The following is a 19,111-nucleotide window of genomic DNA, read 5'->3' as shown; positions in this document are numbered from 1 at the left end:
GTGCCATGTGAGATGACTCAATACAGGCATGGAGCAGGCTCCTCCATGTCTTCAGTCATCATGGCTGGCACGGTCGCACAGTTGCTTCACAGCTCCAGGATCCCGGGTTCGATTCCCGGCTTGGTCACTGTCTGTGCGGAGTCTGCACGTTCTCCCCGTGTCTGTGTGGGTTTTCTCCGGGTGCTCCGGTTTCTTCCCACAGTCCAAAGATGTGCAGGTTAGGTGGATTGGCCATGCTAAATTGCCCTCAGTGTCCCAAAAGTTAGCTACTGGGATAGGTGGAGATGTGGGCTTAAGTAGGGTGCTCTTTCCAAGAGCCAGTGCAGACACGATGGGCCAAATGGCCTCCTTCTGCACTGTAAATTCTATGATTCTATGCTGAAACAACTTTGGCAAGCCTCCAACACCTGTTGCAGCTGTTAATGCAAGATAACCAGCTTTATTTTCTTGGCTGTGACCCTGAGTCTCTGACATGCCCAGGAGCGTTGGGCCAGAATTTCACCCTCCAGCAAATCAGACTGATGCTGGACTGTTTCTACCACCAGTACCTTCTGCTAGTTCTTTCACCAGGAGCACATCCCTGTGGCTAACTCTCTAACCCATACAGAATATCAGTTAGTGAGTTGCTGCCTGGGAGCGATAGAACAAACAACACTGCATCCTGTAGAGGACTGTCCTCCTCCAAGGTATATTCTGCAGGTTCCAAGTGTCGAGAAGGTCCCCAGGGGAAAGAGAAAAACAGCAATGGTTAGGATAGCACCAAGAGGCTGGACATTAGGAGGTGGCAGTCACAAGTGACAATGCAGCTTGATGTTATAAAGGATGTTGAGGTGAAGGAAAAGATACAAGCAATTTGCAGATGCCCTGCTGAGATAAGTCGCCAGTTTTATCTCCGACCGTGTTCATGTTTTTGACTGGGCCACTAAAGTTCAAGGCCTGGTGCTCTGTTTGGGTGAGAGCTGCGATGTTGAGCACTCCTCCTCCAGCCCTGCTCATTCCTTTGCCACCATGTGCTGCTTTTTTTCTGCAGAAATAGAGGATGTGTCCCAGTGAGCCATTGTCGGACAGGTCAGTGGAAACGTGTAGGGTTTGTGCAAGTGCACCTGATGAGAGCTGGAGAAGGAACAAGATGGAATGGGGATAGGGAGATAGTGAATGTAAAAACAAGTGTGGGAATGGAAAATGAGGAAAGGTGCGCTCGGGGGGGGGGGGGGGGGGGGGGGGGGGGGGGGGGGGAAATGGGTGCTCGTGCAAGTGCTGGGAAGTAAGAAGAGAATGCTATCTGTGTGTGTGATGCAAAGAAAGAAAAGGAAGAGGTGAGTGTATTTGGAACGAGAAAGAGAACTGTTGCAGTGTGGTGTGCTGGACAATATGATAAAGGGAGGGAGAGTGGTGGGGAAAGGTGTGGGGCAGGGTCCTCCGCTCCGCCGGCTGTGCACTGATGCACGCGGGTTTCCTGACGGTGTGGGGTGGCCACAATGGGAAACCCCATTGACCGGCTGGCGGAATGGAAGATCCCGCTGCCGACGAGTGCGGCCACGCCGGAAAATGCGGCAGGTGGACCGGAGAATCACACCCGTGGTTTCTCATGACAACTGGAGAGAATGAAGACCTAAACTTACCCAAGGTGCCCTTTGTTGGCTTAATCGAGGTAATTGCCATTTATCCTGCCTGCCTTTATGTGGAAGTATTGTTTTCATTTTATATTTTGAATTTTTCCAATTAAGGGGCAACTTCGCGTGGCCAATTCACCTACCCTGCACACCCTCCTTAGGGTTGTGGAGGTGAGACCCACACAGACATTTTTTTTTTTTTTTTTTTTTAAATTTAGATTACCCAATTATTTTTTCCAATTAAGGGGCAATTTAGTGTGGCCAATCCACCTACTCTGCACATTTTTGGGTTGTGGGGGTGAAACCCACGCAGACACGGGGAGAATGTGCAAACTCCACACGGACAGTGACCCAGAACCCACACAGACATAGGGAGAAGGTACAAACTCCACATGGTCAGTGACCCGGGGCCAGGATTGAACCCAGATCCTCAGCACCATAGGCAGCACTGTGCCACCGTGCCGCCTACTTAACGTGACAGTATAATAGGATATTGTCTCATATCCTCTACCTTTTTTTTTTCTTTTTTTTAATTTAGAGTACCCAATTATTTTTTCCAATTAAGGGGCAATTTAGCGTGGCCAATCCACCTAACCTGCGCATCTTTGGGTTGTGGGGGCGAAACCCACGCAGACACGGGGAGAATGTGCAAACTCCACACAGACGGTGACCCAGGGCCGGGATTCGAACACGGGTCCTCAGCGCCGTAGGCAGCAATGCTAACCACTGTGCCACCGTGCTGCCCTCATATCCTCTACCTTTAATACAAGTTTGAGGACTAGGAAACATTAATAACTTCTGGTTCGTACTCTGAATTGAGTCAAGTAAATGAGATAATAAAACACTATCCCTTAGAAGCTATGAGTAGGAGATGTATACAGTATTAATGATTCTTAGATATGGAAGACTCCTTCAGTAGATTGCAGATCAATTGATCCCATGGCTCATGCAAATCTTAACCACAGTACATCAATAGTTCCGAAGGAGCTCCCGGCCAGGTAAAAGGTGGCAAATTTCCTTCCCTGAAGGATATTATTCAACCAATGGGTTTGAACAATAATCTGGTAATTACATGCCCACCATTACTAACACTAGCTTTTTACTCCAGATTTACTTACCTAATTGAATTCAAACACCACTTTGAGCCGATGTTTCCAGATCATTAGTCCAGGTCAATGCATTAATAGTCCAGTAAAATAATAACAATGCTATTGTTAGCTCGGCTCGTGGATGGTTAGTGAAGTTGTTCTCTGTCTGATCCTATAAACCTATTGCTAATATGCAGAGATGATATTTTAGATGCTTACTATGGTTCTTCTACCTGGTAGACCTACACTTTACTGTGAGATCATTGAATCTTTTCCTACATGGATGTCAAGTCCAAAGAACTGGTACAGACCCGCTCGCCATCTTTCTCCAGGCCAAACGCATAATGGCGCCAGGGTACTTGTGTGAATGTCAGAAAGCAGCATCTCCACCTTTGCTCTGATGTCCTGCAGCAGGAACTCCATCAGAAAACTTTAGGGAGGAGGCAGAGATTGGAGTGGATTGCCTGCCAATCATTTTAAAATGAGGCGTTACTCAGGCCTCACACGAAGGTGACACAGTAAGGGCTTCCAGCATGCCTTACCTGCCCTAAACCCCAGTTTGGTCATCGCAGTCAAACCGTCCACTGACACTCAATGATCAGACCCTCCTGTGAAGAGTGGCCTTATGTGCCAGGCCTCCAGGTAGCACCTTGCTTTCCCTAAACCATCATCAGACATGAGTCAGCACATTCAGGAGAGGTGAAGAGGAATACTGCCTCAAAATAATTTCTGCCAAATCAAAGTCTCAACTGCTTCAAACTGAAAGGATTATTGGATAACTGTATATTGGTTAATGGAATTCCATCATTAGTTAACTTAGCAAAATGGTTAACACAAAGGGGAACTTCTATCACTTTCAACATCCACAAACAAGGCATCAAGAATTTAACCTGGGGTATTTTAAAAGCTTTCAGTACGGTTGCTGCAATTGAGTGAAATTTGAAGTGATAGTAATTGGAAACAGTACCTCTTTCTTTAACTTCTTGAAGGATGCATCACCACGGGGTTTCCTGGAGAGTAGGTCCAGTGCTAGGGGCTCGCCCCCTGACTCCCCTTGAAGGCCACTCTCCTTCACTTCCTTCTTCTTCCCTTTTCCCAGCTGCTCCTTTGGCTCATTTTTCATCCGGATCTCCTCCAATTGCTGCCTGATCACAAAGTATCAATAACTGATCAATCGACATGCACCCAAGACAAGCTTAGGCAGCATCAGCTCTGAGGCACAGAACCATAGAAATGGTACAGCACAGAAGGAGGCCATTCAGCCCATCTTGTCTATGCTGATGCAGAGATTCCCTTTCTAATCTCACCTTCCTGCACACGGCCCATGGCAGTTTACAGCACTTAAGGTGCAGATCCAGCCACTAGAAAGGCGGAGGCACAGTGGAGGAAGGCACAAGGGGCAGTGTACGAACATGGTGAAAAGGCGAGTAGGATGCTGGCTCATCAGCTCTGCAAGCGGGATGCGGCTAAGGAAATTGCTGGAGTGAGAGATAAGAGTGGGAATGTGGTGCGGAAGGGGGTAGAGGTGAATGAGGTCTTCAAGGACTTTTATGGGGAACTGTACCGGTCGGAGCCAACGGGGGAGAGGAGGGGAATGGAGAGGTTCCTTGACGGACTTTCTTTCCCGAAGGTGCAGGAGGAGAAGGTGGAGGGGTTGGGTGCGCCGATTGAGCTGGAGGAGCTAGTTAAGGGGATCGGGCAGATGCAGTCAGGGAAGGCACCGGGGCCGGATGGGTTCCCGGTGGAATTTTATAAAAAGTTTGTGGACCTCGTGGGCCCCTTGCTGGTGCGGACACTCAACGAAGCGTGGGAAGGGGGGACTTTGCCCCCGACGATGTCGCGGGCGCTGATCTCGTTAATTTTAAAGAGGGACAAGGACCCCCAGCAGTGTGGTTCATACAGGCCCATATCTCTCCTCAATGTGGATGCTAAGGTGCTGGCAAAAATCCTGGCCACCAGGATAGAGGACTGTGTGCCAGGGGTTGTGAACGAGGACCAGACAGGTTTTGTGAAGGGAAGGCAGCTGAACACGAATGTGCGGAGATTGTTGAATGTCATCATGATGCCGGAGATTGAGAGGGAGGCAGAGATAGTGGTGGCGCTGGATGCGGAGAAGGCCTTCGATAGAGTGGAGTGTGGGTACCTATGGGAGGTGTTGGGGAGGTTTGGATTTGGTGAAGGGTTCATTAGATGGGTAAGGCTGCTATATGAGGCCCTGATGGCGTGCGTGGCCACGAATAGGAGGAGGCCGGAGTACTTCCGGCTTTACCGAGAGACCAGGCAGGGTTGCCCCCTGTCCCCCTTGTTATTTGCACTGGCAATCGAGCCGCTGGCGATGGCGTTGAGGGATTCAGAGAGGTGGAGAGGCTTGGTGCGAGGTGGAGAGGAACATAGGGTGTCGTTGTATGCCGATGACCTGTTACTGTATGTGGCGGACCCAGTGGGAGGGATGCCGGGAGTGATGGAGTTGCTAGCTGAGATCGGGACCTTTTCAGGTTATAAATTAAATTTAGGCAAGAGTGAGGTGTTTGTGGTGCACCCTGGAGTCCAGGAGGAAGGAATTGGTAGGCTCCCGCTTAGGTGGGCAGGTGAGAGCTTTAGGTACCTGGGGGTGCAGGTGGCCAGGGACTGGGGGACTCTTCACAAGCATAATTTCACCAGACTTGTAGATCAGATGGAGGAGGAGTTCAAGAGGTGGGACATGCTGCCATTATCGTTGGCGGGTAGGGTGCAGTCCGTCAAAATGACGGTGCTCCCGAGGTTCTTGTTCCTCTTTTAGTGCCTGCCCATCTTTATCCCCAGGGCCTTCTTTAGGGGAGTGACTAGCAGTATTTTGAGCTTTGTGTGGGCGCATGGGACTCCGGAAAGTGAAGAGGGTGTTCCTGGAGCGAGGGAGAGATAGAGGCGGGCTGGCGCTGCCCAACTTTCTGGGGTACTATTGGGCGGCCAATGTGTCAATGGTGCGTAAATGGGTGATGGAGGGGGGAGGGGTGGCGTGGAAAAGAATGGAGATGGCGTCATGTAGAGGTACTAGCCTGGGTGCCGTGGTAACGGCACCGTTGCCGCTCTCCCCTAAGATGTTTACCACGAGCCTGGTGGTGGCGGCAACCCTAGGAATCTGGGGACAGTGGAGGCGGCATAGGGGGGAAACAGGGGGCTCGATGGAGGCTCCACTGGGTGGCAACCATCGGTTCATCCCGGGGAACAAGGATGGGGGATTTAGGGGGTGGCAAATTGAGGGACCTGTTTATTGGCGGGAGGTTTGCGGGCCTGGGGGAAGATAAATTTGGCCATCCCCAAGGGAACATGTTCAGATACTTGCAGGTAAAGGCGTTTGCTAGGCGACAGGTAGAGGGATTCCCTTTGCTGCCCTCGCAGGGGACGATGGACAGAGTGCTTTCGGGGGTGTGGTTCGGAGAGGGGAAGGTGTCTGACATCTATAAGGTAATGCAGGAGGTGGAGGAGTCGTCAGTGGAGGAGCTGAAGGCTAAATGGGAGGAGGAGCTCGGGGAGCAAATAGAGGACGGGACTTGGGCAGATGCCTTGGAGAGAGTCAACTCTTCCTGCGAGGCTTAGTCTCATCCAATTTAAGGTGCTGCACCAGGCCCACATGTCCGGGACTAGGGTGAGTAGGTTCTTCGGGGGTGAGGATAGTTGTACCAGATGTTCGGGGAGTCCAGCGAACCACGCCCATATGTTCTGGGCATGCCCAGCACTGGAAGAATTCTGGAAGGGGGTGGCGGGGACGGTGTCGAGGGTGGTTGGATCCAGGGTCAAACCAGGGTGGGGACTCGCGATTTTTGGAGTTGCGGTAGAGCAGGGAGTGCAGGAGGCGAAAGAGGCCGGTGTCCTGGCCTTTGCGTCCCTAGTAGCCCGTCGAAGGATTCTGCTACAGTGGGGGTGTTCCTTATTGTAGTGTCTATTCTGTAACTTAATATTGTGTTAATTTGCGTTGTTGTTAAAATGCTGTGTTGTTCATGGAGGTGGGGCGAATGTTTATGATTGTTAATATTATTGTTATTTTTGGTATTTTACTAAGGTGCGTTATTGTTGTATAAATTCAAAATTTTTCAATAAAAATTATTTTTAAAAAAAAGGTGCAGATCCAGGTACCTGTTATAAGAGTTTAGGGTCTCTACCTCCACCACCAACTCGGGCAGCGAATTCCAGACACTCACCACCCTCTGCGTAAAAAAGGTTTTTCCTCATGTTCCTCTAATCCTCCTGCCACCTAGCTGGAATCTATGACCCCTAGTTTTTGAACTCTCTGCCAGGGGAAACAGATGACTTCTGTCTACTCTATCATTACCCCTCACAACTTTGCTTCACACACATTCTGAGCACCAGCTCGCAGTAAAGACCTTGCACCAGTTAATCCCAGCCAGCGTTTCTGAGGGCTCAGAATGGATCTCGGCAATTGTGGATTGTGAGCTGAGAAAAAAACAGTACAGCCAAGATTACAGCTCCTGATTGCTCCTGGAGGAACGTGTGCCTACATGGAAACTAAGCACCGACAATATCAGCCTCAGTGGTACTGCTTCTGCAGCGGAACAGCTTGCTGGTATGTACATATCTAAGCTTATGGATGAGAAAGTGTTCATATGGACCTGATCCCAGAGAAACGGATGCCAGTGGAACCAGACCAGTAGATAAATCACACCTCACACCCATCAGAAAATTGAAAGTGGACAACGAAGCAGAGCTGTCACAAACACTGTTCTCTGTAAATTACAATATACTTCACCCTGCTTTCGATGTCTAGGTATGGGGAGAAACATTTCTAGCAGATATTTGTAATATAGATAAATGCGATGATATAAACCTAGGTGGGAGCTATGCTGGGCAAGGTTGCTGTGTGGTAAGGTAAAAGGACCTGGGTGTTACTGTCCATTAATCGTTGACGTCCCACAGTCTCTGCTGTGAGAAGATTTTGTTTTTTAAGTTTAGAGTGCCTAATTCAGGGGTGGGCAAACTTTTCCGTGTAAGGGCCACATTCAGAAATTCACAATTTTAAAGGGCCGCATAGTATATTAATTAATAGTCCCGGTTGTAACCAATTAGCGTGCGGCATATACCTCAGCGCTTCCCCCGGCGGCATCCTGCCTTTAGCCCTCTTTTTCTCTACTTTTCAAAAATGGCGCTTCACCCGGTTATGATTCTGGGCGCCTCATATAGAACATAGAACATAGAACAGTACAGCACAGAACAGGCCCTTCGGCCCTTGATGTTGTGCTGAGCAATGATCACATGATCACCCTACTCAAGTCAACGTATCCACCCTATACCAGTAACCCAACAGCCCCCCCCCCCCCCATTAACCTTATAAAAAAAAAATCTTGGTGGGCCGCATAAAGACCTTTGGCGGGCCGCATGCGGCCCGCGGGCCGTAGTTTGCCCACCCCTGGCCTAATTATTTTCTTTCCAATTAAGGGGCAATTTAGCGTGGCCAATCCACCTAACCTGCACATCTTTGGGTTGTGGGGGTGAAACCCACGCAGACACGGAGAGAACGTGCAAACTCCGCATGGACAGTGACCCGGGGCCGGGATTGAACCCGGGTCCTCAGTGCCACAGGCAACAGTGCTAACCTCTGCTCCACCGTGCCGCCCCTCTGCTGCGAGAATATAGAAAACACAAATATACAGTGAACAATTAAATGTGAGACAAGAAATATCATCTCATGTCTGTACCAGGACCTATAACCAATGGAACCTTGCATCCACGTCAATGACTGCCCCTGCTTGCTCGTGACTGATTTGCCCCCCAGTTGCCCACAATCCATACCTGGCACATTCTTCCCTTGCCCTGGAAGCAATGGTCTCCTGAAAGAGTGAGCCGCTTTGCTTAAAGAAATTGTCGTATTTCTCAGAGTCAGACCGTGGGTAAATCCGATGGAATCCTCCCAGGTGTTCCTTTTCATACTTTTCCACCTGCTGGAGCCAGGCTATCTGGTGGTTTTCGTACTGCTCACGTCTGTGGAAATAACAGGTTTAAAATCAGTGTTAATCAGACATTTTAGCATTCCCACTAATCTCTGTAGAGTACTTTGGAATCTTTCTTCCAAGTTAAAGGCATTTGTAAATGCAAGTTGTCACGGTGCTACTCCAGGAGGTGTTTTATTCGCTCTAACCAGAAGGCCATAAGAAATAGGATCAGGGTTCAACCATTCGGTCCCTCGAGCCTGCTCCCTCATTCAATAGGATCCTGGCTGATCCGACATTCCTCACGTCCACTTTCATTTCCTTTCCCCTAACCCTTGATTCATTGACTGATCAAGAATCTATCTCAGCTTTAAATAGACACAAGGACTCTGCCCCCAGATCTCTCTGTGACAAGGAATTCCAAAGGCTGACAACCCTCTGAGAGAAGAAATTCCTCCTCTCAGTCTGAAATTGGCTCCCCTTTATTCTGAGACTCTGCCCTCTGGTCCCAGACTCTCCCATGAGGGGTAAACATCCTCTCAGCATTTACCCTGTCAAGTCCCTTAAGAATCCTACGGGCGTGATTCAGCAGACAAACGTTAAAGTTCACTTTTGGCCGCGTTTGGTGGGATGTTTTTCAGGAGCTGCAGCGGCAAGATTCACATCGCTATTCACCGGAATTCTGCTGGATTTCTAAGCCTTAGGGTGCTTCTCCCCATCAATGCCAAACTAAGGCTGCTGTCCTGTACTGGCGAGCTAATCTCGTCAGCAGGACCGGCTCCTCGCAGAACGGGGATCTCTAGATCCCCCTTCCAGCCCCCACCACCCTCCCCACTTCAACCCCCTCAACCTTTTCTGAGGCCCTCGAACCCCCAGGATGGCAGTGCCAAGGTACCAGGGAGTGCTAGGGTACCACTGCCCTGTCCCCAACCATCCAAGAGCCTCTAATGGCCTGCGAGAACCCCTCCCACCCCCAAGGTGCCGTCACACCTGCTCTAGATTTATGGAAACCAGTCTCGCAGGCACAGCCGTTGACTCCCAGTCGTATTTAATATCTGGATCTCGCTGAGCGAGGGCGAGAGCCAGATCGCGCCAGGTGAATCGAGTCGAGTGACTCGTGATTGGCCCGGTGTAAAGCCTGATTTGGGACTCTTGTGCGATTCACCCGTTGCTCCGGGATCCGTGCCGGGCACAACACGATCACTGATGTTTCAATGAGATCGCATCTCATTCTGCTAAATTCCAATGAGTAGAGCCCCAACCGGTCTAACCTTTGCTCATAAGATAATCACTCCATACTGGGGATCATCCTAGTGAATCTTCTCTGAACCAGCTCAAAAGAAATCATATCTTTCCTTAAATAAGGGGACCAAAGCTGTTCACAATACTCCAGATGTGGTCCCACCAGTACCTTGTACAGTTGCAGCGACTTCCCGACTCTTATACTCCAACCCCCTTGAAATCAGGGCCAAAGTTCCATTAGCTTCCTGATTACTTGCTGCCCCTGTGTGCTAGCTTTCTGTGTTTCGTGCACAAGTCCCACCAAGTCCTTTTGAGTTGCAGCTTTCTGCAGTTTTTCTCCATTTCAATAATATTCTTTTGTTCTCCTTTCCAAAATGAACAACTTCACATTTTCCCACATTATGCTCCATTTGCCAACTTTTTGCCCACCTACTTAACCTATCAATATCTCTTTGATATTTGTATCCCTCTCGCGACTTGTCTTTCCACCTATTTTTGTGCTGTCTGCAAATCTGGCTACAGTACATTCGCTTGCTTCAAAGAACAAAGAAAAGTACAGCACAGGAACAGGCCCTTCGGCCCTCCAAGCCTGTGCCGGCCATGCTGCCCGTCTAACCTAAAATCTTCTGCACTCCCTGGGTCCGTATCCCTCTATTCCCATCCTATTCATGTATTTGTCAAGATGCCCCTTAAATGTCACTATCGTCCCTGTTTCCACCACCTCCTCCGGCAGCGAGTTCCAGGCACCCACTACCCTCTGTGTAAAAAACTTGCCTCGTACATCTCTAAACCTTGCTCCTCACAGCTTAAACCTATGCCCCCGAGCAATTGACCCCTCTACCTTGGGAAAAAGCCTTCATCCAAGACATTAATACAGTATATATATTGTAAGCATTTGCAGTCCCGGCACTGATCCCTGTGGAACCCCACTGGTTACCGGTCGCCAACCTGAAAACCTTATCCCCACTCACTATTGTCCATTAGCCAATTCTCTATTCATGCCAATATACTACCTCCAACACCATGGGTTCTTATCTTTTGTGAGAAGGGCGGCACGGTGGCAGTGGTTAGCACTGCTGCCTCATGGCGGCCGAGGACCCGGGTTCGATTCCGGCCTGGGTCACTGTCCGTGTGCAGTTTGCACATTCTCCCTGTGTCTGTGTGGACCTCACCCCACAACCCAAAGATGTGTAGGGTAGGTGGATTGGCCACTTAATTGAAAAGAAAAAGAATTGGATACTCTAAATTTGTAAAAATAAAATAACCTTTCGTGAGGTACCTTGTCGAACACCTTCTGGAATTCCAAATACTTCACATCTACTGGTTCCCCTCTATCCATTCCAGTTGAGACTTCCTCGAAAAACTCTAATAAATTAGTCAGACATGATTTCCCTTTCATGAAGCCATGCTGGCTATGCTTGGTTAGATTATGATTTTCCGATGGCTCGGTGGCACAGCGGTTAGCACTGCTTCCTCACAGCACCGTGGACCCGGGTTCGATCCCAGCCCCGGGTCACTGTCTGTGTGAAGTTTGTACATTCCCCCCCGTGTCTGTGTGGGTCTCATCCCCATAACCCAAAAAGACGTGCAGGGTAGGTGGATTGGCCACGCTAAATTGCCCCTTAATTGGGAAAAAAAAAGAATTGGGTACTCTAAAGTTCATATTAAAACAGAGTAAATCAAGATGGCAATGTTTTAGCCCTATTGATGCTACACATACTGCTTGTGAAACTCCACCCTATTAGTAAAGTTACCCCTTAAAGTTTTACCTGATGTATTAATAGAACATAGAGAAATACAGCACAGAACAGGCCCTTCAGCCCATGATGCTGTGCCGAACTTTTGTTCTAGGTTAATCATAGATCATAGAATTTTGGACACTAAGGGCAATTTATCATGGCCAATCCACCCAACCTGCACATCTTTGGACTGTGGGAGGAAACCGGAGCACCCGGAGGAAACCCACGCACACATGGAGAGGATGTGCAGACTCCGCACAGACAGTGACCCAAGCCGAAATCGAACCTGGGACCCTGGAGCTGTGAAGCAATTGTGCTATCCACAATGCTACCATGCTGCTCTTAAGAACAAATTAATCTACACTCCATTATTCTACCATAATCCATGTACCTATCCAATAGCCGCTTGAAGGTCCCTAATGTTTCCGACTCAACTACTTCCACAGGCAGTTAATTCCATGTCCCCACTACTTTCTGGGTAAAGAACCTACCTCTGACATCCCCCCTATATCTTCCACCATTTACCTTAAATTTATGTCCCCTTGTAATGGTTTGTTCCACCCGGGGAAAAAGTCTCTGTCTACTCTATCTATTCCCCTGATCATCTTATAAACCTCTATCAAGTCGCCCCTCATCCTTCTCCGTTCTAATGAGAAAAGGCCTAGCACCCTCAACCTTTCCTCGTAAGACCTACTCTCCATTCCAGGCAACATCCTGGTAAATCTCCTTTGCACCTTTTCCAAAGCTTCCACACCCTTCCTAAAATGAGGTGACTAGAACTGCACACAGTACTCTAAATGTGGCCTTACCAAGGTTTTGTACAGCTGCATCATCACCTCACGGCTCTTAAATTCAATCCCTCTGCTAATGAACGCTAGCACACCATAGGCCTTTTTCACAGCTCTATCCACTTGAGAGGCAACTTTCAAAGATCTATGAACATAGACCCCAAGATCTCTCTGCTCCTCTACATTGCCAAGAACCCTACCGTTAACCCTGTATTCCGCATTCATATTTGTCCTTCCAAAATGGACAACCTCACACTTGTCAGGGTTAAACTCCATCTGCCACTTCTCAGCCCAGCTCTGCATCCTATCTATGTCTCTTTGCAGCTGACAACAGCCCTCCTCACTATCCACAACTCCACCAATCTTCGTATCGTCTGCAAATTTACTGACCCACCCTTCAACTCCCTCATCCAAGTCATTAATGAAAATCACAAACAGCAGAGGACCCTGAACAAACAGTTTATGAGTATTCTGACTCATAAAATTAATTTTACTGAAAATAAATGAAATGTAATTAAGAATGGCTCCCAATGGCTCAGATACTAAATGCACTAGTGGGCAGGTGCTCTAATTGGTTGTAATCCTGGGCTGGGGGAATGTTGCAGAGATCAAACAGTACTTTCTTTCATTATTACTCATTAATCATCACCCTCCTCCACTGCAGGGCCATGGACTTCAGATCCTCTGAGTTCAAGCTCTTGGAAACATAACAAGAATATTTCCCCTGACCGAAAGGAAAATTCAGAGGGAAACGTTTCAGCTGAAGACACTTTGGTTATTTTAGTGATCTCTCGATCCAGAGAATGAGTTGAAATCCCACCACGGACAGTTTGAGAATTTGGGTTCAGTTTAACAATCTGGCAGCAGTAAATTGACTCCATCGGATTGCTAGAAACACCCAACTAGTGTCCCCTTAGGAAAGAGAATCTGCCATTCTTACCCGATCTGGGCCTGTAAATCTACTCCCACATGGTGTTCACTCTTTACTGACCTCAAAAATGGCCTAGCAAACTACTTGGCTGCATCAGACAGCTGGTTTTTCAAGAAGGCTGGCCACCGCCATCTTCTCAAGAGCAACTATGCCAGCTTGATCAAATCGATGATTTTTAAGGAATGTCGCAAAGGAGGCAAGAGAAGCAGAGATGTTTAGGGAGGACATTTCAGAGGTTAGATACTAGACAGCTGAAGGTATGGCCTCCAAAGCTGGTGCAGAGGAGGTCTGGGGTGCAGAGGAGGCCAGAATTGTACAGTGTGCAATTGAACACCACTTCCTCTACCTTAACTCGCGAGTTGTCTGACGGTTCCACAAGCGCTCCTGCACCCTGCGCCTCTCCTCCTCTGCCAGCTTTTGCTTGTTGCTTGCTCCAAGGTTTATCAGACAAATAGTGTCGTACAGCAGATTGTCTTTCACCTCACGGTCCAGCTTAGAATCTGTAGTGAAACTGGGGGAGTGGTTCACCTGGGAAGCAAAACGTAGGATGCGCTGGTATGAAAAATAAGCTAATCATTATTTGAGTACATTTGTACAAAAATACAGGTTTACTCCAATCGGGAACTCTATACAGCACTCTGGGAAAATGACTGTCCGTGTGACAATAAGCTAAATGAAACCTGATTGATATTCAGTTTGCAATAAATTAATTGATCTCGTTCAGAGTAATAACTACAATCGACTTCAGAGCTTCTTTAGTCACGAAGGCAAGAAATTATAGCTCTTGTTCCTGACACTTTATTCAGTGATTTTCTGTTGGAAAGTGCTATGCATGCATGCCAGAGGTTGAGCTAGACTACAACAGCAGGACAAAGGCTGCGTAGACTGGGGGAGTAGCTCACCTGACCCCTCCAAAGCCCCTCCACGACTGCAATCTGGAGTAGGATGGAATACTTGTCACACATCGATGGGGTTCCAGGACAGATTAGGTTAGTTATTTGCCCCCCATCTCCCTAAACCAGGGGCTGGTTTAGCTCACTGAGCTAAATCGCTGGCTTTTAAAGCAGACCAAGCAGGCTAGCAGAACGGTTCAATTCCCGTACCAGCCTCCCCGGACATGCGCCGGAATGTGGCGACTAGTGGCTTTTCACAATAACTTCATTGAAGCCTACTCGTGACAATAAGCGATTTTCATTTCATTTCTTTCTCCATCACAATAGGAGGTTCAATTTCCACCCCACCCTCCCCCTTCCCACTATAGTATCTCTGGCCTAAAGGGTGCACAGTAACAACTTGCCAAGGTTACTTTGGCAGCAATTACTCTGCACAAAAATGGAGTATCATCATCATGAGAGCTTGGTCTCTTCTCTGTCTGACCCTCAACTTCAGAACCCTTTAAATATCAACTTAACTGAATGGATAGGTGCTCAGTTAAACATTTTTAGGTCAAGTCTTGTTCTAGATATTTTAGCATGTGACCCAGGCTGTCTCTGCAGTGCAGCAGTAAGGAACCCGGCATTTTCAGAGGTGTTTGCTGAGGTTCCATTAGGTGGTTCTAATGAATGTAAAAGAATCCCTGCCACTTAGTGAAAGAGATCTGGGGGGTTTTTCAACTTCCCCAAAAATAGATGAAGTGCTTTGGAACTTTATGGGAGTGCGATTTGGTGCTGTACAAATGCTATATTCTTTCTTTCATTAGCAGCTCATCAAGTAGCCTTTTGACACCGCCACACCTCGTTCATTGTTTCACCCACCTCCAGGAGCCACGGTTTCAAATTGCGATCCATGAGGATATCGAATCCTAGTATCTCAAAGCAGGCACTGCCAAAGAGGTGACTGGAGAAACAAGTTCGATAATTGTGCTTTAGGATCGGATAGGCGGAAACCAGAGTCTTAATGATGACATCTTCAATGTCTACCCAAACCTTTGCTGTGTTGTGTCCATGTTGTTCTAACCATTTGTTAAATGAGGACAGTTTTCTGTATGAGACAAAACACAGTTATTAATGGACTAATACAGGGATAGATCGAAACTGCATTGCTTTTAATTAATGCATCAGGCATCAAGTTGTACATTTTTAAGTTACCATCCAGGCAAGAACCTGATGACGCAGAGCCACATGTTTTAGAGAGTGCCCAATTGTCATATTTATCCTAGAATGATAGACTAAATCAACACTGAAACATGTGTGTCCGCGGAGGAGTATTTTCCGAGACTTTGCTATTGAGAAGGAGATAGATGTTCCTGTGTGCGGCTGAGATGGTGAGGTTTCAGTAACCAGCACCAAGTAGTAGCTATGCAATGGGAAAAGTGAGGAATGTTGCTTCACAAGCACAACTGAGTTTGGGTTAAGGTTGCCAACCCTCCAGGGAGGGTTTCTGGATCAATCTCCTGGACACAGCTGTATGCAGAATCATCTGGACATTTTAAAGACTGTTTTTGTCATTTTCTTTGAATATTTCTCTTTACCAGGCATAAGAATATTGAGAAGACTGTTTGGCCGACAGTCAGGCATCACTGAGTAATGTGTCTCTTTACTTTCCAATTTGCCTCGGGAAGGAGGCCGTCACAAGGATGGATGCGTTGGCCGACTAAAGGCTGGAGCCTGGGGGAAGTTCTGGTGAGGAAACCTCCAGGAATACAGATAATCACAGTTGGCAACCTTAGCTCCCTATAAACACATGGCTGTGTGGCAAGATTTAACTCCAACTCAATCTATACGTTTGCGGATGATACGACTGTGGTGAGCCGTATCTCAAACAATGACGAATCGGACTACAGGAGGGAGATAAATCACTTAGTTGCATGGTTTACCGAAAACAACCTCTCTGTAAATGTTGGAAAGACCAAGGAACTGATCATTGACTTCAGGAAGCGTAGTACGACGCACATTCCTATCTACATCAATAGCTCCGAAGTGGAGATGGTCGATAGCTTTAGGTTCCTGGGGGTCACCATCACCAACAGTCTGTCCTGGTCCACTAATATTAATGCAACAGTCAAGAAAGCCCAACAATGTCTCTACTTCCTGTGGAAGCTAAAGAAATTTGGCATGTCTACATCGACTCTCACAAACTTCTACAGATGTGCGATAGAGAGCATCCTATCCGGCTGCATCACAACCTGATATGGCAACTGCTCGGTCCAAGATCGCAAGAAACTGCAGAGTGTGATGAACTCAACCCAATGCATCACACAAGCTTGCCACCCCCACATTGATTCTGTATACACCTCTCGCTGCCTCAGTAAGGCAGACAGCATTATCAGAGACCCCTCCCACCCAGGCATTGCCTTCTTCCAGACTCTTCCATCAGGCAGAAGGTACAGAAGTCTGAAGACTCGCACATCCAGACATAGGAACAGCTTCTTCCCCACAGTTACTAGACTCAACGACTCCCCATCGGACTGATCTGTTCCCTGTAAGAACACTATTCACAACGCCCTATGCTGCTCTTGCTCATGTATTTGCTTTGTTTGGCTCCTTGTTCCGCACTGTAACCAATCATTGCTTGTCGATGTACCATTTGTCAATGTTCTCTGTTGATTATTCTTTTGTCTACTATGTACGTATTGTGTACGTTCCCACGCCACAGAAAAATGCTTTTCACTGTGCTTTGGTACATGTGACAATAAATCAAACCAATCAAGCTAGAGTATTGAAAATGCCGACATAAAATTGTGTCTACAGCACCAGGTTTATACCAGAATTGAAGTTCCTTTCAGATTGCAAAAATAATTAAGTACCAAAGAATCTCACCAAACCAACCAGCCTTCCAATTGATGTCCAGTCCCAATTGCTTCAATCCAGCGAAAGATTTCAGTCACATTAGAAAATCTATAGTTGTCCTTCTCCGAGCAGGAAAGGTCAATGGGAGATTTTTTGTTTAAAAATCATTTCAATTCCCAATTCGTTTTTTCCAATAAAGAGGCAATTTAGCATGGCCAATCCACCTTCCCTGCACATCTTTGGATTGTGGGGGGTGAAACACACGGGGAGAATGTGCAAACTCCACACGGACAGTAACCCGGGGCCGGTGCCAAACTCGGGTCCTCGGCACCGTGAGGCAGCAGTGCAAATCACTGCGCCACTGTGCCGCCCTAGGTCAATGGGAGGTTTGATAGAGGTGTCCAAAATAATTAAGAGTAAACACAGTAGGTTGTTATGATCTAGAATGCACTGTCTGAAAGGGTGGTGGATGTAGATTCAAAAATTACTTTCAACATAGAATTAGATAAATGCTTGAAAAGTAAAAAGTTGCAAGGTTTGGGGAAAGTGTTGGGGAGGGGGAGTAATTAGATAACTCTTTAAAAAGGGCCAGCATTGTCATGATGGGCTGAATGGCCTCATTCTGTGCTGTTGCATTCTAGGTGCAGTCATGCACCGTCTCAACACACCATCAGGGCAACACTATGGGAACTTTAGGATAGATTTGCTGCGTACTGAATGTGGTGAAAGATTGTACGTATACTGTTAGATTTATCCTTCCAACCTGTTAAATGTACCTTTTGCTGCTTCCGTCCCCATCTCTGACAAAGTTCTTGCTGTGCTTGTTGATGGCATAGTTTGTCAGGTGCATGCAAATGTCGTCCTGTCAGCAACAAACAAAACACTTCAGTGGTTTGGATCATGGGTGACACAAGCTCCCTCCCAAGTCTCACCCCCTTCCCTATCCCTGTAACATCCTCTAGCCCTGCAAACCCCCCCCCCCCCCCCCCCCACCCCCCCCCCCCGAGACTCATTCACTCCTCCTATTCCGGTCTCTTGCGCAACCCCAATTTTCATCACTTTACCATTGGCGGCCGTGTCTTCAGCTGCCTGGGCTCGAAACTATGGAATTCCCTCTCTAAATCTCTCCGTCTCTCTCTTTCTCCTCCTTTAATAGGCTCCTTAAAAATTAACTAGTTAACAAAGCTTTTGGTTATCTGCTCGAATACCTTCTGAAAGCACCAGGCAGTCGAGGGGCTATGATTTATTATTCGGGCTGCCAAGGCATGGTAATAAAATAGAATTTTAGAAGTGACGACAGTAATTTACTTTAGGCACCCACTAGAAATGCACTGCCACATGTAGTGCTGAGCCAAACAGACTGATGAGGAATCAGGTTTGACCATTGAAGGAAACCTGTTATTTCTGAAAGGTATAAGGATCATTGATTTAGCCATTTTGATGTAAATACTAAAGCCCAGTTCAAAATTCATTTTTAAAATGAATCCCATCATAAGACTGCAAACACAATCTCAGGTTACAAAAGCGCATAGCTTGCAATAATAAAAGCAGGGACTTCGAAACATTTGCAGCCTAACCAGAAACAAATGCAACATTTCTACTGAAGGTCAAAATGAGCACCAAAGTTAACATGAATCTACCATTATTCAAAATGTGAATAGTATAGCAGTCAGCAAAAGCCAGACCTGCTAATAAGTGTAAGTTTACATTCCAATACACAGAAAACAACCAAAGATGCAACATAATGATATCTATGTTGCACATTGATGATTGACAACTAACCATCCAATCAAATGCATTTAAGACTCATCCAAGCGAATCAATACATTACAAGGGTAGGAACAGATGGTTTCAGGTTGATAACATTTTCCTTAAAGGTAGAGGTCCGGTTAGCCATTTTCCATTCTGGGATCACACTATACTAGATGCTTGACTATCTACTATCTTATTTTGTATTTTCATATTTCCACTCTAACTCTAAGTCTACGCAAGCTGTTTTGCTTTGAGCAAGAAACCATTACTGTATTTTTAAAGTTCAATTTAAGCTACTAAGTTTAATTA

General features: G+C 47.1%; 1 protein-coding gene across 7 annotated transcripts in view; it reads right to left on the bottom strand.

The window, feature by feature from the left end:
• The window catches only part of LOC119956830 (tubulin polyglutamylase TTLL13-like), a 61,609-nt gene that overhangs the window by 24,544 nt on the left and 17,954 nt on the right, over positions 1-19,111 (bottom strand). For all 7 annotated transcript variants that reach the window (XM_038784302.1, XM_038784300.1, XM_038784304.1 and 4 more), the window contains 5 exons: positions 17,827-17,912; positions 15,077-15,302; positions 13,669-13,850; positions 8,486-8,674; positions 3,669-3,846 (listed from right to left, as the gene is read on the bottom strand). In XM_038784302.1, the coding sequence (XP_038640230.1) occupies positions 3,669-3,846; positions 8,486-8,674; positions 13,669-13,850; positions 15,077-15,302; positions 17,827-17,912 (861 nt within the window). The remainder of the gene's footprint in view (positions 1-3,668; positions 3,847-8,485; positions 8,675-13,668; positions 13,851-15,076; positions 15,303-17,826; positions 17,913-19,111) is intronic.

Source organism: Scyliorhinus canicula, chromosome 24 (assembly GCF_902713615.1).
Source record: "Scyliorhinus canicula chromosome 24, sScyCan1.1, whole genome shotgun sequence".
NCBI lineage: Eukaryota > Metazoa > Chordata > Chondrichthyes > Carcharhiniformes > Scyliorhinidae > Scyliorhinus > Scyliorhinus canicula.
The sequence above is the reverse complement of the archived record's forward strand: the minus strand, read 5'-3'. Positions and strand labels throughout refer to the sequence as shown.